Here is a 24,317-nt window from a genome sequence, read left to right as displayed (position 1 = left end):
TAAACCTTAAAGCGAGTTGTTCTTGCAAATACATCTTGATGCCATTTACATGGTAGATCTTCTAATGAGATGTTTACTAGGGGTAAAACTGGCTTGTCTGTGATCTATTCTATGAAGTCATATTGGAGAAAATACTTAGAAAATAAACTCCGGGCCAGTTACTGCAGCAATATGAACCTAACCAATTTTCTGGAATAGCCCAGTGTCAAAGCTTTTATCCCTCACTTGGAACTTGAAGCCGTTGTTCGATGTCCTCATTTGTCAGACTTTGAAGACAAATACTTCTTTAGAACTGCAAGTCCTGGTGAGATGTTATCACTATCCTGTCAGTTACACTGAAAGACGCTGCATGAATCCTCAAGGTGAAGATAATTCATCATGCTCAGACTTGTTTTAGAAACTTCCCTTAAAGTGGAGGGTTTTTCTGTTCATTGTGACTCAGTCTAAATTATTAGTTTAATCTGCATTTCTATCTACATCTTTGCTGCTTTTTCTTCCATGTTATAAAAGATGTTAATACATAACCTTTAAATGAAGTCATGCTGATAAATGTAAATGTCTAATACTACTGAAGCCTCCCCCTTTCTCCCTTTCAAAGTAACTTTCAATTTTATCTTTGCTAAGTTTTAGTATTTATCACTTTGCTCAATGTTTTTTTTTTTTTTTTGCAACACTTGTAATGTGTTAATGACCAAATCTTTAATGTTGGCACGTCAAGTTTGAACCACAATTTAACTTATAAAAACACGGACATCAAATTTTCTTCAACTTAGTTAATTTGATGCATTCAAATCCATGCAGAAAACATGGGATTTTAGCCCTGCTAGTATTTTTAGAATATAAATAAATTTAATAGTTTAATTATACTAATTTTATCTCCCAAAGATGGATAAATATCTGCTTCTGGTACATTGTAGCACACCTGTAAAATGTTTTAAAGGATAAAACTGCGATGGCTAAAAAATTATCCACATAGGTTAGTAGTTAAAGGGGTAAAATATCTTTCATAAATTCAACCTTAGCAAGTACAAACCTGAAATTATTCCATGGCTGAACAATGAAAAGCACAACAACTGAGTATACAGGAGGAGAAAAGCGTGACAGGTTTGGGAATTGTCAACTAATGAAGTTGTCGAGCTGAAAAAGACAAACATTGTATATGCTACCTTTATCTACATGATCTTAATCCGAAACAAGACCCAACCAACTGAAATGAGTTTCCCTGGTTTGGTGGAGGATGAGTATATATAAAATGTTGAGCCTTATTTAGTCCATAGAGCAACACCAAACTTTTCTGTGCTCTCTGTCCCAGAGCACCGTAACTGATTATTTTCCTTTACAGACCTTCAGAACAGACTGAATTATTGAAAGTTTATTTTGTGTCAAAATTCCTGTTTCTAAGGTTAAAACAAACCCTCTTTCAATAAAATATAACTTGTACTTTTTACATGGTTAAACTTGAAAATGTGTCAATCTTGACCCAGACAAACATGAAGGTTAAAAAAGATGCACATTTTGTGTTGACTTTATCACTCAGAGGCGAGTCTGAAGCAATGAATACGTCTCCTACTTTCTCTCACTTTAGCTCAACTCTCTGCAGTCTGAAACTCATCTTCAGGTAATAACTAAAGAAAAGAATATAATAACATGTTTATACATAGACTGTTACCAGACAACATAGCATCACCTCATCACTGAGAGCTGCATCTGGATCTTTGTACAGCTAACACGGGTTTCCTTCAAAAAGAATCAGAGACTCTATGAAGCATAAATATTTGCAGGACGTTAGGCTGGGATCTTCTCTGACCAATAAACCTCCAACTTAAAGCTGGAACTTCCGTCTGCAGGCATCCATCTCGTGGCGCTGAAAGATGAAAATATGTTTGTGTCAAAGTAAGAAATAAAACCGCTGACGTGTTCTCCAGGTAGCATCTCATTAAAATCCTGAAATGCCATAATAGACTGTAGTAACAGATGAGCCGATTTAAGCAAACAAATCCAGTTGGCATGAAAAAGTCAATTAAAGCTCCTATTTTTAATTAAACAGACTCACCTTCAGCACCCATTCGTACTCTCCATACTTGGAGTCGAACGTGCCCTTCTGCAGAGATCGGAGTTTCAGAGTGAAGCGAGGTCCCAGCTCCTGAATACCAACTTTCTTCTCGTTCTTGAAGATATACCTTACAGAAATACCGTAATTAATTTATTTGACCTCATTTAAAATAAATTATGCAATTTGACCTTGACTCCAGTTTTTTTAATCTATGGTCATTTTACTTATTGATAGGTAAAATAAACTCCAGCCCTGAAAGTCATGAAAAGAGAGACAACCTAATGTGTGTAAAGACTTTCCTAAAGGACCTTCACCCACATCTAACTTTGAAAAGTCTCACTCTAAAGTCTTTTGGGAAGTAAGAAAATATGCTAAAGCCAGGACCAAATTCACTAAGTGTCAGCAATAAAGATTTTGACCTGATTAATGACATCTACTAAAAAAAAGAAAAAAAAAAAGATAATTTCTTCTCACAAAAACAAAAGATCTTGTGAATATGATGGCGGAACTGGTCAAGAGATTCTCTTGGTTTTATTCCAACATGGCTCAAAGGCCACTCAGAGAGGAAGAAACAATTACTCTAAAAGCAACATAAAAAGGTTTGTCAATGCACAAGAGGACAAAAACATTCGTATTTGAAGACATGTCCTGTCCTCTGAAATGGAAGCATTATAATTGTTGCATTTGGAGGATAAAGGATGAGGCTTTCAAGCCCGAGGACACCAAACCGCGGAGTGCAGTGGTGGCAGCATCATGACTTGGTGTTTTTCAGCCAGTGGGACTGGTGAACGTCACAAAAGCAAAAATATTGAAGCAGCGTCTCAGAAAGGAACGTGTTGAGTTGTGAAATGTCCACATCAATCCCAGAATAAAAAAAAAGAAAGACCTTGTGAAGATGCAGGTCAGAGAATGTCACCATTCATGTCGTGTATCAACATGAGCTACAAGTCCACTCTGTACTCCAAAAGGAGATGAAGTAATGACTCAACCACTAACTTCTGAGAAAAAAAGGGGGCGCCTGCAAGCCTGAGAACACCATCCCAACTTTGAAATGGATGGATGGCTGCATCATGGTGTGTGGTTATTTTTCAAGCAGGAAGGACTGGTGCAATTCACAAAATTAATATAAAAAAACATAATGCGGAAAAGCATAATCTGAAGACAGTCAGCAAGGTAAAGACTGGAAGCAAGGAAGGAAACAAAATATTTGCCCAAATCATGGGGTTTAAAATGCTACCCCACAAAATACATCTGAATTTGAAGGAAGCTTAAAATCATTTATTATCAATAATTCTTGGATTTAGCAAGCTTAATTATAATTTAGTAATTATAATATGTCCTCCTAAGTGACATACAGAAAAATCTCTATGAATTATCGACATATAAGATTTTGTGTTACTTATATGCACATAAAAAGGGAAGGAAAAAAAAAGAAAGCATTCCTGTAAATGGAAGGATGTCTTCCTGATCAAGCTTGAACATTTACCTGTGGAATCTGAAAAAGATGAAGTCTCTCTGGTTGTGGAAGGTGGCGACCTGTCGACCCACAAACTGAGGGTTCTGTGGGAACAGAGCGGCGAACAGACGACCGATGCTGTGTCCGAGGCGGGTGGTGAAGTTGTTGAGAATCACCTCTGGATAGTGTTCGGTTGGCTCTTTACCTCGTCTCTGAAAACAGGAATCAGGACAGCGATGCATCAGTATGAGTGCGGAGGTTTGTCTTCAGCTACTAGAAGAAATGGGATTTAACTTGGAAAAGAGCGACTGACTGACAGATAGATGCATTGGAAGGTTGATGGATCAATGGCAGATTTAATCAGTTGGACAGATAAAAACTACTAAAATCAAATATTTTTCCATAATTATCCAGGGATGGAAACTACTTGAATGAAATTCTAGCCTATTCTGAATCTGTGTAGGAAACCCGATGCGGGTTTTGGGAGATGAGAATTCAGATTTGTACCCCCAAAAGGCATTAATATTAGGGATACATTTATTTGACATGCCTTTAACTCTTTTCTTAGTCGAACACTGCTGACTTTGAAATGCGCAGTTGGCCCATTAGGAAGGTGACAGAGAACCAAACCATCTGAAAATGACTGTTAAGGATCCAGACATTAGACAAAATAGAAATGAAACAAAAAAAAAAAAAAACAACACTTTATGCCAGTCTGCTTTGGGTTTCTTGCAATCACAGAACCCAGATGGTAACATTTCTATAAATATTCATTCTAGTAAAGTCTTTGAGCTTGGATTCTTTGGACACATATATTGTGATGAGGATACATTTAGAACAGTTTGTGTAGCCAGAGGCGTAACAGTCAACGATTCAAGTGGGAACAAAAACTGAATGCATCTAAACAAATTTCCTCATGTCATCAGAAGCGCTTTTTGAAGTCAGGATACTGGGCACTAGGCGATCCTGGTTGATGACCATCATGTATGTGAAGTCCCTGGCAACACACTGGGGAATGATCCTCTTTAGGGCGAGGCCTCTTCTGTAGTAAACATGGGCGTTTGGGATGACGCTGGCCAGCTGCTCGCAAAACCTCACTGTTCTCTGCAAGACACAAATGGCACAGCTAATGAGGTTGACGTTTATGATTCTGAAATTTCAACTACATGACCTAAATTTGACAGTAATTTCTATCTTTAATCAAAAGGGTTACATTCTACATAAATAAAATACTGCTGTCTCATTCTTCAACATTAATTTCACTATGCAACCTTACAGATGACATGACATCACATATATCGTTTCTTTTTTTAAAACTAGCTCTGAATTAAAATAGCAAATAATCCCAAAACTACTAATGGCTTGTAATAAAAAATAATAATAATAAAAAAAACTCCATTCAAAACTAGTAAAACTCTTACAACAACCGCAGCCACTCACCCCTCTGGGTCTGTCTGATGTAGTGATGAGCACTTTGGGATTTGTCAACCCGTTGAAATATGCTGAAAATTCATCAGTTCCCTCATCAAAAGCAACCTGGTGATGAGCAAAAATGAACAAAACAAAGAACGTTTGTTAAAATAAACACATACATATAGAAAGACCAAAACAACAAAATCCAAACCTCTTCGTCTTCTGGATCAACTGTTGTCTCATCAAACACTCTCTGGTTTTCTATCGTTTTGGGGACTTCCTTTGGTGGCGCCTAAGTTGGAAATAGATTAACATGGAGCGAATGACTGGTATGAAAAAATAAACAAGAATGCACTCACTTGGATTATAACAGCATGAAAGAAAGGGGGAAAAAAACAATAAACACTCACCTTGTCACCTAATGCTTCCCTTTCTTTTCTCCTCTTTTTCTTCAGTTGAAGTTTTTGCTAAAAGTCAGAAATATCTATGTTATTTTCAACACTCCATTTTAATAGGTGGATGTGTTAACAGTATGATATGCTCTGGGTGTCTTTTCAAATAAAGAAGCTTTAACACTTCTGTAGTACAGAGGACAGTTTGACCCTGAAGGCTCCGTTTACCTTCCTCTTCTCCTGCTTGAACTTCATGAACATGAGGTGTCTCCGCTGTTTGTTCTTGATCTCGGAGACGCTGAACGCGGGGGGAAACGCAGTCGTCGGATCGGCCTGGTTCTCCGCGGCGCTGCTCTCTTCCTTCACCTCCGTGTTTTTAACCTTCGTCTTTGCTTTCATTGACTTCTTCTTCTTCTTGCTCTTGCTGCCCTGATCCGTGGGAACTTCTGTAATATCCATCTTTCGTATGTCAGCGGTCTGTTTTGAGTTATTGTCTCACGTGTTTACAGGGTGTCTGTTCGACTGCGTTCACTTCCTGGAATGAGAGGTGAGTAGATTAAACTTTAGCGATAAAAGAGGGAGACCTCTAGTGGTGAGGAGGTGTACTGCCTTTCTCACTCAGCGCTGTTGAGAAGGTCTGAAAACCTTATGCAAAACAGCCACATTTTAATGACGAGCATTTGATTTCATTTGTGATAATTACGAGATAGTTTGAGGCATAATGATGAAATGAAAAAGTCACACATTTGACTGTTAAATTTATCATTTTGACTTTTAATGTCACAATTCAGACTTTCAAAATTATATACTGAGCTCCAAAATTATAGTGTCAGTTTTCAAGTCATAATTTTGACATGAAAGTCATGATCAAACAATAAAAACTCTTAATTCATATATTTAAAGTACGAATTCTGATCATTTTGATCTGTAATATAAAATCTTTCATATAATAGTTAATAACACATTAATCTAAATGCAGCTGTGCAACTATTGTTTAAATAAAATCCCCAAACATGGAAATCGCTTTTAAAAAAGTAGATCCTCCATTATAAAGTCAATATCATACTTCCTTTAATATTATTGCTCTTAATTCTGCAGAGTTATTTTTGGATCAACATGTTTAATGTCCTGCAATTAATTTTAGGCTTTAAATAATACAACATTACAAAAAAAATCTTATGAAACAACAGCATTTGAATGACATACATTAGATGTGATTACATACTTTTTTGTAAATAGCCGGATGAAGAATCTACTGGTCCTCTCTTTCATCTCCAGTTTGTCTTTACAATATAGCATACTGCACAAATATCTTATTGCTTGTTACACTATAAAGAGACAAAACCATAATATTCATATAAATAAATATTGAATTCTTAGTAAGCAAACATAATTACCCTGTCATTATCCCCCAATTATATTTAGTAAAATCCATGTCTTTCTTCAGACTCCCATTAAAACCATTTCAGATTCTGGTGACACAAAAAGAAATACAAAAAAGTATTGTAAAAATTAGAACATAAGTGAGTTCTAAGTGATCTCATACATTCTTACATCTATTTCACACAAGTCACTTGCTCCCCTGGTGTAACAATGCGCATTTGTGAAAAACAGTTCATTTTCATGATTGTCAGCCTTTACAGTTCTCTCTTTTGACCCTTGAAATGAGACTTTTTACATGGTTCATGGTCTGAGAAAAGTGACCTGAAAGCTTGTCCCACTCGTGGATCTTCAGTGCAGATTGCTCCTCCTCCTCTGCTCATCTGACTGACCTCCCTGTTCATATCAGAGATGCAGGTCCAGCCACCGTCTGAAGTCACACACCACTTGGAGTGATCCACGGTGTCACTGACGGCCTTCCTCTTCTGCAGCTCCACTTCCTTTACGTTGTAGACATGATGACTGAGCATTGAGCTGCAGTTGGAGGATAGAGGTTTACTCAGCTTCCCCCAGCTCTTCACAAAAAGATCCTTGGACACTTCGTTCACTATGAGACCAGAGTAAAGGTCTAGGATGTAACAGAACATAGATCATTATCAGTTTTAGGCAACAAACTTCAGAAGTTTTCTTAATTAAAAAAAAAAAAAAACATTTCATGGATCAGTGTCAAAACTCACCATCTTTAAATCGTGAGTATTTTGCAAAGCTGGTGAAAGTGCTCCCTGCTGCTGATTTCAGCCTCTCCACACTAAACCAGGGCTTTTGTTTTGGGTAGCAGCTTCTCTGTGCAACACAACGCAGCTCCTCAGGAAAAGTTTTTGGAATTTCAGAGTCAAATGAATAGGCATGGATGTACTTCAGCTGCAGGCCTGATGATTTAAATGGCATAATTTAAAAGATTTTAATACTTTTTTTTTTTAATCTAGTGTGCAACTCCAGGAAGCTTCTCCAGTAACTTACCTATTTCTTTAAACTGCTGGTAGGGGAAAGTAACACAAAGAAATGTTTGAGCATTTGCGTTTCCACTGCTTGGCCAGAACTCTGTACTGCGATATGTTGGAAATTTGGGTGTGCTGTGTGAAAGCCAAAGTCCAAAGTGGTGATCCAACATCACAACCCCTGAAGGAAATAAAATCAATGAGTTAATTTGACAGCCTACCTGGACTTTGTGTGCAATTTGGTTGAAAAGTATTGGGCCCACCTTTACTGTGACCGAATGATGAAGGAGCAGAGTATGGATTTGGAGGCTGATCATTGTAGAGCATGTATCCAAACCCTTCCGTCTGACCATTAATTAAGAGTAGAGAAATAAAAATATATCCTTTAAAAGCTGATTTTACACATTGTTTTATTTATTTATTTATTTATTTATTTATTTATTTATTTATTTATTTATTTATTTATTTTTTAATAAAATCTCACCTTTTTGGTGTAGAAGTCAAGAAGAGGTTTCAGTGTTTTTCCTAGAAAGCCAGTTTCACTGTCGATTTTCTCCTTGCTGAGTTTCCACCCACCGGTGCTCTCATCCATGTACAAATACGACAGTCCACCATCTTTCACATTAGGCAGTTTATACACGATATACCTAATGGTGAAGATGTGAATAGTTGATCATTTATTCAGCTTAAGCTCAATAGAGGTAAGAATATTGCCAGAAATCTTCACCGACCAGTCAACAGCCTCTCCTCTGTCATTCCTGCACTTCACATCTGAGTAACACGCTTTAAAAAGAAGTCCGATACTGAGGAGGAATCCAATGAGAGCCTGAAACAATTAAAACAATCATAATTACAAAAAGGAAATATGTAGGCTTGATTACATAAACTCAGGGTTAGTTGTGGTGATTAAGCTGCTTACTAAGATGTAACATACAGAGATTTTTTTTTTTAGAAGACACCACAACTTTTGAGACAGACATTGGATCAAACTTATAGTCAAGATTTTATACACAAATTATGTGGAATCTTAAAGTCTCAAATCTGACATTTTAACATTTAATTACTAGTTTTGACTGATATGAAATAGTATTTTAGCACCAGCAAGGTGATTCGCAAGAGTGATTAACTGGAAACTTGGCATGAAGTAGATGATAGATTGAAAAGCCGATGCACTGTGTTTTGCATAAATACTACAGCGCAACTCCTGAATAATAACTAAGGCTTTAACCACATCATGTCATAAGTCAAACTCTTTAGTTATTCCTTTATTTATATGTTGTCTTAAGGAGTTATGGAGCAGCCTTTTGCAAAAATGCAAGATTGTTGTTCTCATTGTTGTTCTCAACCTAAATTTGGGTTTAAAATCTTTTAAGCATGTTCTGGCTTCCTATAAAATGCACTTCCTGGACTAACAAAACTGAGTGATGCACCACAACTACTTCACTTCACAAGAACAAGTCAAACTCACAGTTGAAATATATTTAGAACATCAATATATGTAGCTATCATACTACTTTCACTTTGCGAGTTCTCATTCATTCACCAAACTTGCAAACAGTCCAATAATATTAAAGAAATAGAGTTAAAACTATCCTTTGTTTCAAAGGTCTGTTCTTTATATTAAACGATAGTATTTACTCTACTTCAGACAACAAATTTGTTATTATTCTCTTTAAAATATTCAAACATATCACTTACGTGCGCTGTCATCTTCACTCGCCTTTAAACTAGACTACAAACCTGTTTGAAAAAGCTGCTGTGTCACACATCAGCGTAAAAAGGAAACTCACGCCCACGACTCGCCTTCATGTTTCAGCTGCTTCCTTGTTGCTCAAACCAGAACAGTGAAAGAAACATTGTTACCTTCATGCTTTGACAATCTGAATTGCTCCACACCTGCTGACACTTCCATTCTGTTTCAACATCTAGGAGCCAAAGTTTAGTGCAACTCTCACTTAGCATCTTCTGCACATTCATACAGATTCACTATGTACACACAGAGCTGGAAAACAACACGATGGCACACAAAGATGGATGTTTTTATTTATTGTCTTTTAAACATGATACTCAACTGAAAACAAACAAAAAAACCAATTTCATGAGAATATATGAATGGCTGTATCAAATATAAATTCATATAATAGTAGTCTGCTTCAGTTTTTCTTAATCAAAACATAATAAAAACACAAATGCCTCCACTGAGGAAATGCAGTGCTCAGCTCGATGTTCACAATAACATGACGGCTTTGCTGCGTCCTACCATTGTGACCAGTAGGAGGCACTGTTTAATGCAAATAAAATGGAAATAAATGTTGAACGGGGATAGACTGGATTCAGTTACATGATGCAATTAATATCTTCGCGCTCGTTTTTCAGAGTTATAAAAAAATGTATAATGACCCACCGGCCCAGTTCCAGTGTCATGGAGTTCCAATTTGTCCCAAAAAAACAAACAAAAAAAACTCAAACACTCAACTTAAAAAGGGAATTTGACAATATCACACAAAAAACTTTGTTTTTCTATGAGCCTATCAGAGGATGGCTTACTGCTGTGCCTCGTAGTAAAAAATTAATAAATAAAAATGTTTAAAGAAAACTAGAAGTGCAACTAAATCTAGACATTTTAGCAGAGTGGTTGCATCAAACCACAGGGTTACCGAATTTCTACGACTATTGTTTAAGGCAGTTGTGCACAACTCAAGTGTGCCAATAATTGTGAAGGGCACTGCGAGTTTGTCACACTAGCTTACTCAATTCAAGATCAAAATAATCTAACAGGTAAAAGATAAAATACATTTAGTTGATGCTTATAAGACATATTTTTAAATTCTAAAATGGTACACTTTATATTTTACTGTGTACATTGTAAATGAATTATGACTGAATAATCCTCAGTAATAATTCAGTCTTTTTTAGCAGCTAATGTACCAGTCCACTGCCTTCCTGAAGGCCTTGTAAATCACAGGGTTGTAGGAGCAGATCAGCCCTCCGCCACGTAACATCTGAGCCTTGACCCGGTTCAGGTCCCCCAGGCAGACCACCTGGTCCTCATAAGCCTGTGACACACACCACTTTGAGTGGTCGTAATGCGATTCGAACCGGACCGATGGTGGAAGCACGGTCCTCTTGATGTTCATGGTGTGCCTCGGCAGCGAGCAGTTGGAGGGCAGCTCTCGACCTTGGGTCTGCCAAGTCTGCACCAGAAGGTCGGCGTCCAGGACCTGAGCCACCCAGCCTGTGTAGATATCTGAAGGAAGGCCAGATTGAGAACTCAGGTGCACCAAGAATAAAAACATATCTTACAGAAGCATACACAGCTCAAAGAACATTTATTATCTATTCATGGTATTTAAATGCATGCCATCATGGCATGCACAATGGCATGTATTTGAAGGGCGGAATCAGATTTAACATACACCATCATCCTGTGATCTCGAGAAAACCACTGAGGTGAAGAGACCAAATACTTGTGGCCTTCAAAGTAAGCAACTACATTTCTAATGATCAAAATGTAAAAACTTAGAGGTACCTCCAAAACTTCTTACCGTCTACAAAGTGCTCAGATTTTACAAAGCTGACAAATTTGTCCCCACTGACAGAAAACAGCGCCTTCACTCCCTTGTTGGCGGACAGTGGCGGCCTGGAGCCCTCGCACAGCTGGAGGAGCTGCGGCAGGTCGGCCGAGAACGCAGCGGGAACAGAACAGTTGTAGAAACGTGGGAAAACGTAGACCAGCTGCTGTGCTGCAATAGAAAATAAAGGAAAAAACAGACAGATGTAACTACGCATGCACAATCTTTTTCACGACGTAAATAGGATTTGAAAGGTCTAATTTTATACATTAACTCAAAAATGCACCCACATTGATTAAAATTCTAGGCTTTTGAGACTTGAAAATCTGAGGATGTGCTTAAAAATTGGGAGATACAGTATATCCTGTAAAATTCAGCTTGAAAACAAGCAAACAAAAAAAATGGTTAGAATGAACATGCAAAAAAATAGAAAATAACTTGATTGGCAAAGCGTGCAAGTTTCACTACTTGAATCAATGACATTTACAAACCCTAATTTCCGTGTATTTAAATTAATAATTGAACTTCAAGTGATAGCAGCAGTTAAGTCTTTCTGTACCTATTTGTACTTTATTATTTGAAAATATTTTGTGGTTCACAACAACGTGTGTGTAAACTTGGGCAACTGAATAGTTAATGTGCATGTCTAAGTAAATGTAAATTAGCTATTCACAATCAAATACTTTAAGGTACAAAAGAGTTTTATATTCAAACCTGACTAGTAATGTTTTCTGCATGCACGTAAAATCTTAAATATGCAGTCATACAGGTTAAATTAGGATATGATTGAAAAGTTCATTTACTTCAGTAACTTTGTTCACTTAGATATAAATTGGTTACCCAAAGATGGATGTTTTCAAGCCTTTGTTTTTTTTAATGATGAGGACATTTTGTACACGGAGTAAACAGGACATTTTGAATAAAAATATTAAATCAGAACACTAAAAACAAAATTTTTAATACAGGAAAAATGGGCTGAATAAAAAGTATGTTTTATACCTAAAGGTTGTTGTTTTTAAAAGGTACTTTTAATTTGACAAACAAGCATCAATAAAACTTGTAATTCACTGAATATGCCTCTCCTAATAGTTATAAAATACAACATGCAACTTTGTAATTCATTATATTTAAATGTTGTTCATACTTAAATTATGTTTTGCGATTGGGTTAAAAAAAAATAGTCCAAGTAAGTCGACATAAGTTTTTCCTGGACTGTTTGTTTTCCCAGCAGAGAAAGAGATTTGACCAGATTGTAAAAAGGTATTTGAAAGGTTGCTGCTGTTTTATTTGGCTTCAGGATTTACTTCTACAAACATAGGTACAATTTTGAGGAAGAAAGAACTTGAAGTGGAATCAGGAAAAAATAAACTGCTGATGGCAATGAAGCAAAAGTGAAAACAAATATGTATCTCTATTTGTATAAAAGTTTTAGTAATGTTGTTTTTATTAATTTTTAATAATGATTCCAAATAATTAGGTTACTCTCCTTAAATGTTTCTTTTGTACATGTCAGGTTTATAGATTTGCTGCACACACCTTTTGGTACAAAGCCTAAAGCAGATGCTGCATTTAAGTGCTGGGGAAAAGGTGGTTTATCTGAGATTTATGTGGCATTTGTACATTTGATTAGTCAGTCAGAAAGACATTTTTCTTTGCTCCAGCTTTAACTCAGTGCAGTCTTGAATTTTGAACACATCAAAAAGGGTTGAAAAAAATAATAAAGGAATATCTTGGCTTGTTATGTTTCTACATTCATTTTTGCTCTGCAGTATGAAATATATTCCTGCATGCTTTTTTTATGACAAACAGGATCAACATGCTTAATGATTTATACAGCAGACTTTGTGGCACACAAACACACACCCACACACAGTATAAGCAGTCGGGACTGGTTGCTTCATGACGCACTCACTCACCTATACTGAGAAACTGTGAATACCGGTAGGTCACACACAGGGCAGTCTGGCCATTGTGTTTGCCAGAGGAGGGGTACTGGTAGCCTCGCTCAGGGAACGAGGGGAAATAGGGAACGGTGTGGGACAGCCAGAAACCTTGAGAACGGTCAAAGAGCAGAACCCCTGCAGGACGCATGAAAGCACACACTTGAGCAGGCAAGAAAGCATGTCTAAGCTCACACACATGCAAACAGGCATGAAGACTGCAAAAACCTTTCCACCAAAGTTGTGTCAGAGTGTTGGGGAGGTCAGAGTAAACAGAAGCTATCAGGCTGCTGCTCTTTGGACATTTTCTCTCACTTTGAACTGCCTTCACTGTTAAATCATAACATTTTACTGCTGAACTGCTGGTTTGAAGAATAAAGTTAATTGTAAAGGCATAGATAGAAATACTGTGCACTGTTCCTAATAACTACTGCTGTCATGGTAGCAATACCTTGAAATATTTTTTTTTTATTTATGTACTTTTTGTTTTTACTATGTTACCATTTACAAACCCCTCACAAAAAACATAGACTCAAAACAAACGTAGAGCAAAGTTAAACACTACAGATTCATTAATGTTGCACATTTTACATTGCAGTCAAAAAAGTTCAGTTCTTTCACAGAAAAATAAACATTGTTTCATGAGATGAAGGGTACATTCAAAGATCCAAATCAGTGTGAAATACTTTTATGGATAAAACAAATGTAACTGTAATTATTTCAGATTAACTGTACCTTTAGTGTGTCCATAAGTATGGATGTATTTCTGCTGTGGTGCACCGTCATTGTAGAGCGCATACACAGAGCTGTTTGACTGAAAGAGAAACTAGTTTAATACTTACAGCGTTGTACGTACTGTGAATACATATTTACCAGCTTGTAAATTTTCTTTTGTTTTCACTTTATGTGTTTACTTTACACAATATCAAGATGGCACAGGAGCAGAAGGAAACGGGCAGCAAATACCCCCTTACAGAATTCGAGGAAATAATACACTTTTTCAAACATTTGTCTCTGACATTGTATTAATTTAGAATGTTTTGAAAAATGAACAATAAAAATTAATTAAGGAGTAAACTTTGATTATTCATGCATATTAAATATTTTGTTGATGGAATAAATAGGTAGGTTTGTGTTCTTTTTGGAAAAGATGATCAGTATTTATCCCTTTTTTATAAGGCTGATGTGTCAAACTTACTTCACAAGCTTCACTAGACTAGGACAATCTGACATCCACAGGATCTTCTGTGGATCTTTCAAACAAACTGAAGTTCCTGACATGTTGAACCTTTCCTGTAACCAATGTCATGTTCTTTACAAATCTGTGAATTTCCTCCTCTGAATAAATATCTAGACCCACGTACTCAAATACATCAGCTTCCTTCCTGTTAGCACATTACAGATCCTAGGGGTCTACCTGAAAGAGTAAGAGCATTCACCAATGGAGAAGAGCAGCAGATCTCACCATGTAGACCTTTCCCTTGTACAGTTGATTCAGAGTGTTGGCCATGGCTCCTTCGGTTGTGTTAACCATAAATTTACTCCTCCGCCAGCTGCCAGCTGCTGAGTCCAGGTACATGTACTCCACACCACTGCCAACCTCCCCAATCCTGAACTTGGGCAGTTTGTAGATGATAAACCTGGAAAAGCCAGATTGAAACACATATTAGGAAAATATTGGGGATCATTTTATGCGCCGTTTTGTTCCTCGGCATCAGCGACCACAACACAACAAAAGGATTATGAAAAATGTGACATCAACTCACCAGTCAACAGCTTCACCAGCTTCATTTCTGCAGGAAATGTCACTTCTGCCAACTGTGAAACACAACAATATGACAGTAATGTGGAAGCAGGGGACGAGTTGAGAGGCCATCCTCGGTGGACTAGCTGAAAACTACACGGCTAACTGTGGATTTAAAACATGTCTGAAGCCTGTTTGGAGGCTGCGAGCCGTGTGACAGAGTTTTTGAAAGTAAAGAAAGCACAGCTGCAAAAAAGGAAGTCATAAGATGCGGTCACATGATAGGGGAAGGTGAAAGTTCTGTGTAAGGAAATACATTGAATATTCCTGCTTTTTTGTCATGGGTTTAGTATTTTTTAGGAACATCTACCAAGCAAAGTTTTTCTTTCTTCTTCTTCTTTTTTTTATTTTTATTAAACTTCACTAGATTTCTTTACATTTAAAGTATTGCACCAGTTCACACCTGGTCATCTTTTATTTTTAGCAACCAGGCTGCTGATTACTGAACTAGAGAATATTTGGTTAAAAAAAAAAACACCACTGTGTACCTGAGGGAAAGTTGTTAACTTTCATTTCACTTATGGAGTGTGAGAAACAACAGTGGCTCTTATTTGGAACTGAAAGTTTCTTTTTCAAAAACAATTATCAAAAATTCCAGTGCTTGATTTATAATTAGACAACTTACAGCCAAAGTGAACAAATCATTTCTGTAAAGTAAATGTTGTGGGGCAGAACTGAGTTCATTTTAATTAGTACGATACACTCTAACACAGTACTAGTACATAGGATACAACTTGTGTGCTGTCCAGAGATTTTGCCCGTTTTCAAATGACCAACATAATAATATTTAAATTACCAACTCTCTAAAAATACCTTAGCCTTTAGGCAAACATACATTTTCAGTACAATACATTTAAAGCAGTAAACACAATTATACAGCCAACCAAGAAAAAAAAAAACAGTAAAATATAATCTTCCATATCAAATGTGACCTGCCTCAGGAATCAAAGAGCTAAGGGTGCAACATTTATTGTATAATTTACACTTCACTCACACTAAAGTACTATAAAAATTGAACTTTTTTTTAATCATTATTGTTTCAGAAAAAACTATAGGCTCCACATCTAAAAAAGATTAATCTTTTTTAAAAAAAAAATTAAGCAGTTTTATTTAAATCTATATTTAAGTAAAAATGTCATTACAAAGATCATTCCTAACATGTGATGAGAGTAAAAGGTAGTCGCATAGTCAAAGAAAATAATAATAAAGAAGGTCTTCATTTAGGAGTTAGTGGACATTGATTAAGATTAATTTATTAATAATAATAATAAAAATGTCAGTGTAGCTTCTTGGTCAGCAAAGCGTCTTCTCCAGCCTGTGCACTGTCTCCACGGTAACAGACAACCGCTATGGACAAACAATAGAGGTAATCTCCATTACACTGAAGTTACTGCTTCAGGTTTTACCTCTTATAATCAGCACAGCATCAGAATATGGGCTTTGCAGCAAAACCACCACTTTGCAGTGTGGATGGAAGGATGTCAGCTAGCAGGCAGCGTAGCCCATCCAGATGACTGATGCCACTGCACATCACAGAGAGGAGAGTTCAGTTAGGAAACAAGGAGATCAATACAAAATAAGGGACCTCTATGTGCAAGGGTGGCGGGGTTTGTGTGCGATTGCGCACATGTAAAATATGACGAAATCCATCCAGAACTCCCAATAGTGTGAGTACGAAGAAGGAAACACCCCCTCCAGAAAACGTACATATATTGGAAAGAGTTTGTTGTTGTTTTTTTTGCGGGGTTTGGCATCAGACAAGGTCAGAAACACAGCAGGTGGAAGAGAATAAAGCAACATGGCATACGCTGGGAATCAGGTAATCATTTCAGAGGAGGAAAACAGGACTTATTTTTATAAATTACATGGCATAATTATTCTATTAGCGTAAATATGAACAATTTTAACAGTGAAGATACAATCATGTTTGGGGTCAGTGAACACAAGGTTAAACCCTAACTTGCAACTTTTAGACTCTGAAGCAATGTCAAGAAATGTATTACAGTACTTCTTAAATACTATTAAATAGTTACAACCTTACAAAAGCATCAGAAACGCAAATAAATTTGTCAACGTGCAAAAATAAGGTGCAAACCTTTGGGAATATCTCCACAAGAAAGTCTACAACTTAGGCACAAATTGAAGCTTTAAGATGAAAGTAATCAGGTTGGACATTAAATGGCATGAGAACGAGACCGTTGGCGTTGTACATGTGCAGATTTGGATGAAAATATCAAGTCTGTTCCCTTCATGCAGAATGTGGAGTTTGTGCGGACAGGCTACGGCAAGAATGCGGTGAAGGTGATGGTCGTCAAGAGACACGGGAGCCACCACTACCTTATTGAGCTGAAGGCTGACGTGGAGATAACGCTCAAGTCACGCAAGGACTATCTGACCGGAGACAACTCGGACATCATCCCCACCGACACCATCAAGAACACTGTCCACGCCCTGGCCAAAATCAAAGGGGTGAGTTACAGCTTCACTGCACTTCTCAGTACATTTCAAGATATAAACTCGCCAGTTTTCAAAACAGCTTCTAAATAATGTTTATGCTGTGTTAAAAATTATATTTTCTTGATTTTGGCTTGGTTTCTGTTGAGAGGCTGCTTTTTAAAGTCAACCTTCATGCAGATTATACTGCTTGTCTAATTTTCTTGGTATTAGCAGAATATGTGTTATTTTTAAGACAGAGACAGGAATGTTAAATAAGTAACGTTTAAAATGTTGAAGGGTGTGTCACTGAATACCTTAGTAAAGGGTATTCTACAAGTGAGTTGGTAGCCAATGGGATGCTTAACACAGCATGTTGGATCTCCCCTGCATAGGGGAGATTATTCTTTGCTATGGCTTTTCGGTGGTTATTTGCAGCTATACAGAAATCTGAGGAAAAGAGAGATTCTTTTTTTAAACGCTAGCTGCTTCACAGTGAATGAATTTAATTTTCAGTGAAGACAAAAGTGATAATCAGTGTCATAGTCAATGAAACTGTGAAATATGAATGTAAATCCATTATTGTTCTGTCCTCTACTAAGCTATATTGTGGTGACAGCAGTTTTTCACCTTTACTTTGTATCCATTTTATGTCACCTGTTGGAGATAAAACTAACTGTTCAGACTCTTTTCCCCCCTATTTGTTAAGGTAAATACTATTGAGCAATTTTCCCTGGATCTCTGCCATCATTTCCTGACCTCTTTCAACCATGTGCTGAGGGCCAAGGTTTACATGGAGGAGGCCCCCTGGAGAAGACTGGAGAAGGTAAAATCCATAATCCAGTCCCTCGACCCGGACAAAATATAAGTTTTAGCTTGTTTTCTGGCTGCTATTTTACCAGCATCACATTTAAAAAAGTACAGTAACTCTCAAAAGTCTAATTACCCCTGTTAAAATCCAGGTTTTTCATTATGCTGCAAAATGCTTTGCATACAGTATATACTGTGACAAATATTTTATGCAATTGTGTAAAAAGATCCATTAAAAAATGTGTACACACCTTTTCACTAATACTTTGTCGGGGGCAACTTCTGATTATTTTTCAGCATCCAGTCAGCCTGAGTTCTCCCTCATCAATTGGATTTGATTATCTTGCAATGATGTTCAGCTGGATTTGTATCCCTCAGCTAAATCAAACATCTGTAGAGATGTGTGACACTGGTAGTCTTATATCAACAAAGCATGAAAGCTGCTTCACATAAAGTATTAGTTCAAGTGTGTGCAAGTTTAAGTACCTTTTTCATTTTGCTCTTTTGTTTGAGTAATCCAGAAAAAAATGTCACACAAGATCTGAAAAGAAAAATAACAACCTTGTTTCCACTGTACCAATCTGTGAAGTATTCAAATAATTAAGATTAAGGCGTCAATTTTTAGGCACAATCTCTTCTTTTCTTTCTCCAGAACGGTGTCGAACATGTTCATGCTTTTATCTACAGCCCAGAGGCTTGTCGCTTCTGTGATGTTGAACAGAACCTCAACGGTAATCATTGACAATGTGTTTGCATGTGTGTGTGTGTTTGTTTGTGCGTTTTTATAAAAATGTGCTTAGTGTTTCGGCGGCTAAGGTGGGAGTCATCTCTTTTAATATCTTGAGTCAACTTCCTTTGTTAGCACGGATAATGACATGAAATAGATACAATGACCTTATCAGGTCTAGTCTATTATTATTTTACCTCAGTGTTAACAGTTGAAACTGTTGACAAGGATATCTGTGTATCTACAGCTATTATCCATTCTTACAAATGCTTGGGACAGACTCCATTTCCTTCCAAACACCTAAAATATTTTGTGCATTTGCACCAACTCTGTTCTGCACACAGGTACTCCAGTGGTTCACAGCGGCGTGAAGGACATGAAGGTGCTAAAAACCACTCAGTCTGGCTTTGAGGGCTTTTTCCGAGATCGTTTCACGACGCTGCAAGACGCCAAAGACAGGGTTTTCTGCACCACCGTTTACTCTAGGTGGCGCTACAACAAGGTCCAGAACGTTGACTTTGATGCTGCATGGTAATTATCTTAACTTTTGTGTGGGATCAACCTGGAAGTGCAGGGAAAAACACATAAGATGATTTTTCAGCTCAAAAAGATAAATCCTAAAAGGAAACTTTTGTCATTTGTAGGAAGTGTGTGAGAGACACAATTGTTGAGAAATTTGCTGGCCCCTACAGTCGAGGAGAGTTTTCACCATCTGTGCAAAAGACCCTTTATGAAACACAAGTTCTGGCCTTGGACAGGATTCCTGAGGTGAACCCTTCACTTCAACAAATCACTTTATTCAAAGACACTGCTCAGTCTGTTGTCACTGTCTTGCATAATTTAAGATACACATGATTAGTGTATGAAGCGGGTTTTGTTTTCAAAATATTTATATGTGTGGGACATTACCAGAAACAGTATGCAGCATAAAATTGAACACAAGAAATCCTCTTCTTAGATGGAGGAAATCGAGATTGTCATGCCCAACCAGCATTACTTCACCATAGACATGACAAAAATGGGTCTTAGCAACAAAGATGAGGTAAATACTATTATTGCTTACAATATCAAACCTTATTTGATTGATAACATGTCTTTTTGTTTTCTATCAGGTGTTTCTTCCTCTGGATAATCCCTCTGGAAACATCACAGGGACAGTGTGTCGTAAGCAGAGAGCCAGACTTTAAAAGGGAAAGCCCAACCTGAAGACACTACTGCTGGTTTCAGTATTAACCTATTGATCCAACTAATAGAAAATCTGATGATATATCCTACAATACATCTTTTAAGATGTAAATAAAGTGGCTTCTGATTGAATGTTTAACACCTGACCAGCCAAAAACATATGAAAAATAAAATAGAATTACAACCACTCTCATTGGGAATTTCTTTTGATTTGCAACAATGTTTTCCTTCAAGAGCTAATGTTCTCTGAAGTAGTACATGACATACATTACATGCATGGAGATATGTAAATATGACTATATTTAGCACAATTGGTGAAAAAACCTAATTGTTTTGTTTTTACCAGGGAGCCTGCTGGCATGTTTTTACAATTTCCTTTTGTGTTTAAGTGCACATTTCTCAGATTAATAATGTTAAGAAGTTTATTTTTTAATATATTTTCTGGTTAAAAACAAAAATGTTTGATGACGTCCCTAGGGCTCTTTCACAACATCTCTCAGTTAGTAGCTCAGTTTTAGAAGTTTCATCAGTCTGTTAAATGTCAGTAAAACACAGCAACGAAAAAAAACCCTCCAAAAAACAATAGCGAAAAAACATTAGCTGTAATTTTTAGTATGTTTCAGGGCATGCAAACAAAGTTTTGGTTTTTAAATGTTTCTAAAATTATTTAAATTTAGCCTTAAGTGTACAAAAAGACAAAACATATTTCACATCATCTTATGTCTTAAACAAAAATTGAGTCAAAATGAAAGATATATTCCAATAGTTACAAGAGTCAAAGTAATTTTCTTTGAGTTTATTAATTTCTTGTACCAGTGTAGAAACATTTTGGCACATTATTCGTTATATTGCATGGTTTCTTGAAGTTTGCTAGTGTTTTTTTATTTACTCTCCTAATCCATCTCTTCTGTCTTCTGTTAGGGTTCTTTTGTTATGTTCAAAGAACATAACAAAAGACATACATCGTTTTATATCTTTAATGTCCCCTTACATCATCTGAAATGGTCTGAAATTTGAGTGGGTGTGTAAAAGAGATAAATAATATGTTGCCAGCTAACTATGTGAACAAAAAAAGTCAAGAAAGTCAAACTGATGTTCTTTGGTGAGAAAAAAAAGCACCATTTATCATCAATTTTAGACTCAAGATATTCAAACTCCAGTGTTATGTTGCACCAAAACGTGGGTCATGAACACTTCAATACAGCTGTCCATGTGACAAAGCTGAAAGCACCACAGGTAATAAGTAATAAGAATATATACAGAAAGATTTTCATACCAAGAGCCTCAAGTCTAAATAAAGTTGGCTTGAAGAAACAAAGAGGCTTTAGATAAAAGTCCTGGAAAACAAAGTGATTAATTGTTACATGCTCTGGACAAATCATGGACTCAGATGTGCAGTTTAAAACATAAAAACTAAATTCAGGGAAACACAATGGGATCATAATAATTTTCTGCACGTATCAAAGTGTTCAAATATAACAGAACATACATCCTTTTCAACTATATATCATCTTATTTACAAATACTTAAAAAACCCCATTGCGGTTTAATTTACTTTGCACACACATTCACCACACAAACACACAAATCTAGCCTTCAGAATACTCACTCTTAATCTCTTGTCTTAAATAAAACACAAAAATACATATCTTAAGCAGCAGAAATAATAATGGCTGAAGGGGTAAACAGCTGAGTGGATGCAGTGTGCAGACCAGGGTTTTGGGATTCGCGCTTATTAAAACAAAAACAACAAAAAACAAAACAAAACAAAAACAACAACAAAAAAAACAGCATTCAAATCTCATCAAGGTGCCTCTGTTGGCAGAAGAGTCTTTGTGAAGCCGCAGCTAACCTGGAGTCTCCTGACATGATGATTGTCGCTGAGGTGGGTGGCGGGGCAGCTGGCAGTGCTACGACACGTTGCTCTTCAGGTGCTGCGTTTGCAGCGGCTTCACGTGGTACTCGTAGATTTTCAACGCGGGGCCGAGTTTTATCGACAGTCCTGTTAGGACGTCGTTACGCGTCATCAGGAGCAAAGACTTGCCGTCAATTTCCTGTCAGACCAAAAGATAAATTCTATATTTGGAGGCTTTGCAAGTTGACATGGAGTAAGACAGAAGGAAAATCTAACCTGATCTTGGAAAGCTGTAGCCTGCTCCTCGAACCCTGTTGCCTTGAAATAATTGACAACGTCAGCAACTCCCCAGTTGGAAGGGTCTGGCAGCTGACCGTTCTCCACTGGGCTGCGGGATAAAAGTTACTCGACTCAGACTAAACTGTGACAACAGTAGAAAAGACTATTTGAGTTTCCAGTAAGAAATGAATCGAGTAAATAGATTCATCGGCTAATTCTGATGCGTACCTTTTGGTGTCAACTGAACCATTTGCCTTGTCCTCCATACTGGCTGTTGAGCAAAATGACAAAGGCAAGCATATGCTATTATTTTTATTATTTTAACAATCTCATTATCAATTCAGTTCAAATAAAATTATAATTTGAGGTCAGAAAAAAAAAATCCATCAAGAATGTTTTCTGAAATGGACTGTTTTTTCATCTTAGGCATCTGATTAAAAAAACCAACTAATTTTAACAATTCAGACAAAAAAGTTGTAAAGATTAAAAAAATAATTCAGTAGTCAGAACATTCTAACTGCATATTTTTTCTATCCTTCAAAAACTGTATTGCAACCATGTTTGATCAATAGAAATATTCAAAAATCTGATAATATATCAGATATATTGCAACACTTATTAGGATAAAGCAGGATTAAGTTAATAATTTTAAGATGCTAATAAAATGCCATAATGTATTTGCCAAATGAGTTCTATTTTAAACTAAATAAATTCAAATTTCCTTACAATTACTGCCCCTTGTGGTATCCTTCACTTGGCTGAAAAGAGCAGCCAACTACTGGCATGTCAGATATGAAAAAGAAAGAAAGAAAATAATCCAATATGGAATACTGAGGAACAACTACATCTAACTATCTGCTGCAGTTTTAACCTTACAGATAATTCAGTTTGAAAATATTATACTCCTCAAACAAAAAATAAACAGGTAAAAGAACAGCTTGATAGGCGATTCTCTACAACACAATACAAAATAAAACGCACATACCTAGAATATCTAAAAACAGTTTGCTTATTTATGTTTTATGTGATGCACATGTAGAAAAATCCATGGAAAGGAAAATTTTATTTTGATTAACATTTTACAACCAAAAATGAAATGTTATTCCATAGGTGAAAAAATAAACATCTAAAGTTTAACTGATTCCACAGTCAAGTCCAGATAGGAGCTTTAATGTATTTCGCATCTCTTTTTATTACATTCTGATAGATTTTGAGCACGACATTTAGACCAGTTACCTAATTTCCACATTATGCTTCCGTATAACACCTTGTAGTTTAGCAAATAAATTCAAAGTTTAAGTACACACAAACTGAATGAAATGAGTCTTACATTCTGTTACGTTGCAGTAATTTTTCATTAGGTGTCTTCTGCGAGAGAACTCAGTGTGTTGGCAGTTCAAACACCATCATCGTTTTGTCTTTCTGACATTCACTGGATGTCTCTGCTGAAAAAAGCACAACACCACAGCAGAATGGGTAAAGCCGTAAGTAAAGCAGCTTAATCAACTAAAACTAACGCCGTTTATCATAAACACAAGTCGGAGTAAAAACTGTGATGCGTAAAAATTGACGACGTAAAACTCACGTTGTTAGCGGAATTAAAACCAGAAAAAATATCGACATAAAAAACTGGCCACACCGCAATTATAATTCGGGGAAAAAAAATTATTACAAATTCAAGAAAATAAAATATGTGTTTATTCTAGACGACGAGTAGATATTTAATCGCACCCTCTCCGTGTTTTGTAATAACGCTAGCTAAGAGGGATAGTTAGCCTCGTTTGCTAATACCAAATTTAACAGTTACCTTATTTTAGGAGATTCGGGCTTGACAAGAGCTGTTCGTTCAAGTCAAAAATTGTTATTGAACAAACAAAAAGTTTTATAAGCTGTAGTATTTTTACCAGTTAATAAACTGCGGTGTTTATTTGATAAAATCAAATTATATTCAAGTAAGCCAACAAGCTTCTTCGCTTTCGTTTCCTTCGCCCACAACGTCACGGAATCATGGGAAATGTAG

The 24,317-nt window shown here is 36.6% G+C and overlaps 5 protein-coding genes across 5 annotated transcripts; 1 reads left to right on the top strand and 4 right to left on the bottom strand.

The window, feature by feature from the left end:
* Window positions 1-1,350: 1,350 nt before the first annotated feature.
* rpf1 (ribosome production factor 1 homolog) lies at window positions 1,351-5,865 on the bottom strand. Its single transcript, XM_008408035.2, has 9 exons — window positions 5,543-5,865; window positions 5,333-5,389; window positions 5,134-5,214; window positions 4,950-5,045; window positions 4,460-4,613; window positions 4,060-4,142; window positions 3,540-3,721; window positions 2,054-2,180; window positions 1,351-1,864 (listed from the first exon to the last, which is right to left on the bottom strand). Exons 1-9 carry the CDS (start codon window positions 5,771-5,773, stop codon window positions 1,823-1,825), a joined length of 1,053 nt encoding a protein of 350 aa, XP_008406257.1. The 5' UTR covers window positions 5,774-5,865; the 3' UTR covers window positions 1,351-1,822.
* A 352-nt stretch (window positions 5,866-6,217) lies between these two features.
* On the bottom strand, window positions 6,218-9,641 carry LOC103464155 (deoxyribonuclease-2-alpha-like). The gene is made up of 7 exons (XM_008408036.2): window positions 9,391-9,641; window positions 8,424-8,518; window positions 8,177-8,339; window positions 7,956-8,037; window positions 7,715-7,873; window positions 7,432-7,623; window positions 6,218-7,322 (listed from the first exon to the last, which is right to left on the bottom strand). The coding sequence occupies exons 1-7, from the start codon at window positions 9,400-9,402 to the stop codon at window positions 6,952-6,954; spliced, it is 1,074 nt and encodes a 357-aa protein (XP_008406258.1). The 5' UTR covers window positions 9,403-9,641; the 3' UTR covers window positions 6,218-6,951.
* An 82-nt stretch (window positions 9,642-9,723) lies between these two features.
* On the bottom strand, window positions 9,724-16,072 carry dnase2b (deoxyribonuclease II beta). Its single transcript, XM_008408037.2, has 6 exons — window positions 14,971-16,072; window positions 14,670-14,844; window positions 13,940-14,018; window positions 13,181-13,342; window positions 11,238-11,435; window positions 9,724-10,939 (listed from the first exon to the last, which is right to left on the bottom strand). The coding sequence occupies exons 1-6, from the start codon at window positions 15,078-15,080 to the stop codon at window positions 10,605-10,607; spliced, it is 1,059 nt and encodes a 352-aa protein (XP_008406259.1). The 5' UTR covers window positions 15,081-16,072; the 3' UTR covers window positions 9,724-10,604.
* Window positions 16,073-16,709: 637 nt separating this feature from the next.
* Window positions 16,710-20,356, top strand: uox (urate oxidase). The gene is made up of 8 exons (XM_008408038.2): window positions 16,710-16,827; window positions 17,265-17,477; window positions 18,151-18,267; window positions 18,904-18,982; window positions 19,323-19,509; window positions 19,623-19,746; window positions 19,937-20,020; window positions 20,091-20,356. The coding sequence occupies exons 1-8, from the start codon at window positions 16,807-16,809 to the stop codon at window positions 20,163-20,165; spliced, it is 900 nt and encodes a 299-aa protein (XP_008406260.1). The 5' UTR covers window positions 16,710-16,806; the 3' UTR covers window positions 20,166-20,356.
* A 588-nt stretch (window positions 20,357-20,944) lies between these two features.
* On the bottom strand, window positions 20,945-24,291 carry samd13 (sterile alpha motif domain containing 13). Its single transcript, XM_008408039.2, has 5 exons — window positions 24,105-24,291; window positions 23,628-23,742; window positions 22,526-22,568; window positions 22,295-22,406; window positions 20,945-22,217 (listed from the first exon to the last, which is right to left on the bottom strand). Exons 2-5 carry the CDS (start codon window positions 23,653-23,655, stop codon window positions 22,074-22,076), a joined length of 327 nt encoding a protein of 108 aa, XP_008406261.1. The 5' UTR covers window positions 23,656-23,742; window positions 24,105-24,291; the 3' UTR covers window positions 20,945-22,073.
* Between the last annotated feature and the right edge of the window lie 26 nt (window positions 24,292-24,317).

Source organism: Poecilia reticulata, linkage group LG4 (genome assembly GCF_000633615.1).
Source record: "Poecilia reticulata strain Guanapo linkage group LG4, Guppy_female_1.0+MT, whole genome shotgun sequence".
In the NCBI taxonomy this organism is placed as follows: Eukaryota; Metazoa; Chordata; class Actinopteri; order Cyprinodontiformes; family Poeciliidae; genus Poecilia; species Poecilia reticulata.
This window is presented reverse-complemented; position numbering and strand designations above follow the sequence as displayed.

Excerpts from the sequence above, each read along its gene's own strand:
- samd13 (XM_008408039.2), bottom strand. The coding sequence starts at position 23,655 with ATGAAAAATTACTGCAACGTAACAGAAT. Across the intron at positions 22,569-23,627 it reads TTACTGCAACGTAACAGAAT|CCAGTATGGAGGACAAGGCA; the intron begins GTAAGACTCATT and ends TTTGCTCAACAG. Across the intron at positions 22,407-22,525 it reads GGTTCAGTTGACACCAAAAG|CCCAGTGGAGAACGGTCAGC; the intron begins GTACGCATCAGA and ends TTTATCCCGCAG.
- dnase2b (XM_008408037.2), bottom strand. The coding sequence starts at position 15,080 with ATGGCCTCTCAACTCGTCCCCTGCTTCCACATTACTGTCATATTGTTG. Across the intron at positions 13,343-13,939 it reads TACTTATGGACACACTAAAG|GGGTTCTGCTCTTTGACCGT; the intron begins GTACAGTTAATC and ends TGCGTCCTGCAG. Across the intron at positions 11,436-13,180 it reads TTCACAGTTTCTCAGTATAG|CACAGCAGCTGGTCTACGTT; the intron begins GTGAGTGAGTGC and ends TTTCTATTGCAG.
- rpf1 (XM_008408035.2), bottom strand. The coding sequence starts at position 5,773 with ATGGATATTACAGAAGTTCCCACGGATCAGGGCAGCAAGAGCAAGAAG. Across the intron at positions 3,722-4,059 it reads GACTAAGAAAAGAGTTAAAG|AGACGAGGTAAAGAGCCAAC; the intron begins GCATGTCAAATA and ends TCCTGTTTTCAG. Across the intron at positions 2,181-3,539 it reads ATCTTTTTCAGATTCCACAG|GTATATCTTCAAGAACGAGA; the intron begins GTAAATGTTCAA and ends TATTTCTGTAAG.
- uox (XM_008408038.2), top strand. The coding sequence starts at position 16,807 with ATGGCATACGCTGGGAATCAG. Across the intron at positions 16,828-17,264 it reads TGGCATACGCTGGGAATCAG|AATGTGGAGTTTGTGCGGAC; the intron begins GTAATCATTTCA and ends CCCTTCATGCAG. Across the intron at positions 18,268-18,903 it reads CCTGGAGAAGACTGGAGAAG|AACGGTGTCGAACATGTTCA; the intron begins GTAAAATCCATA and ends TTCTTTCTCCAG.
- LOC103464155 (XM_008408036.2), bottom strand. Across the intron at positions 8,038-8,176 it reads TTGACTTCTACACCAAAAAG|ACGGAAGGGTTTGGATACAT; the intron begins GTGAGATTTTAT and ends ATTAATGGTCAG. Across the intron at positions 7,874-7,955 it reads ATCATTCGGTCACAGTAAAG|GGGTTGTGATGTTGGATCAC; the intron begins GTGGGCCCAATA and ends TATTTCCTTCAG.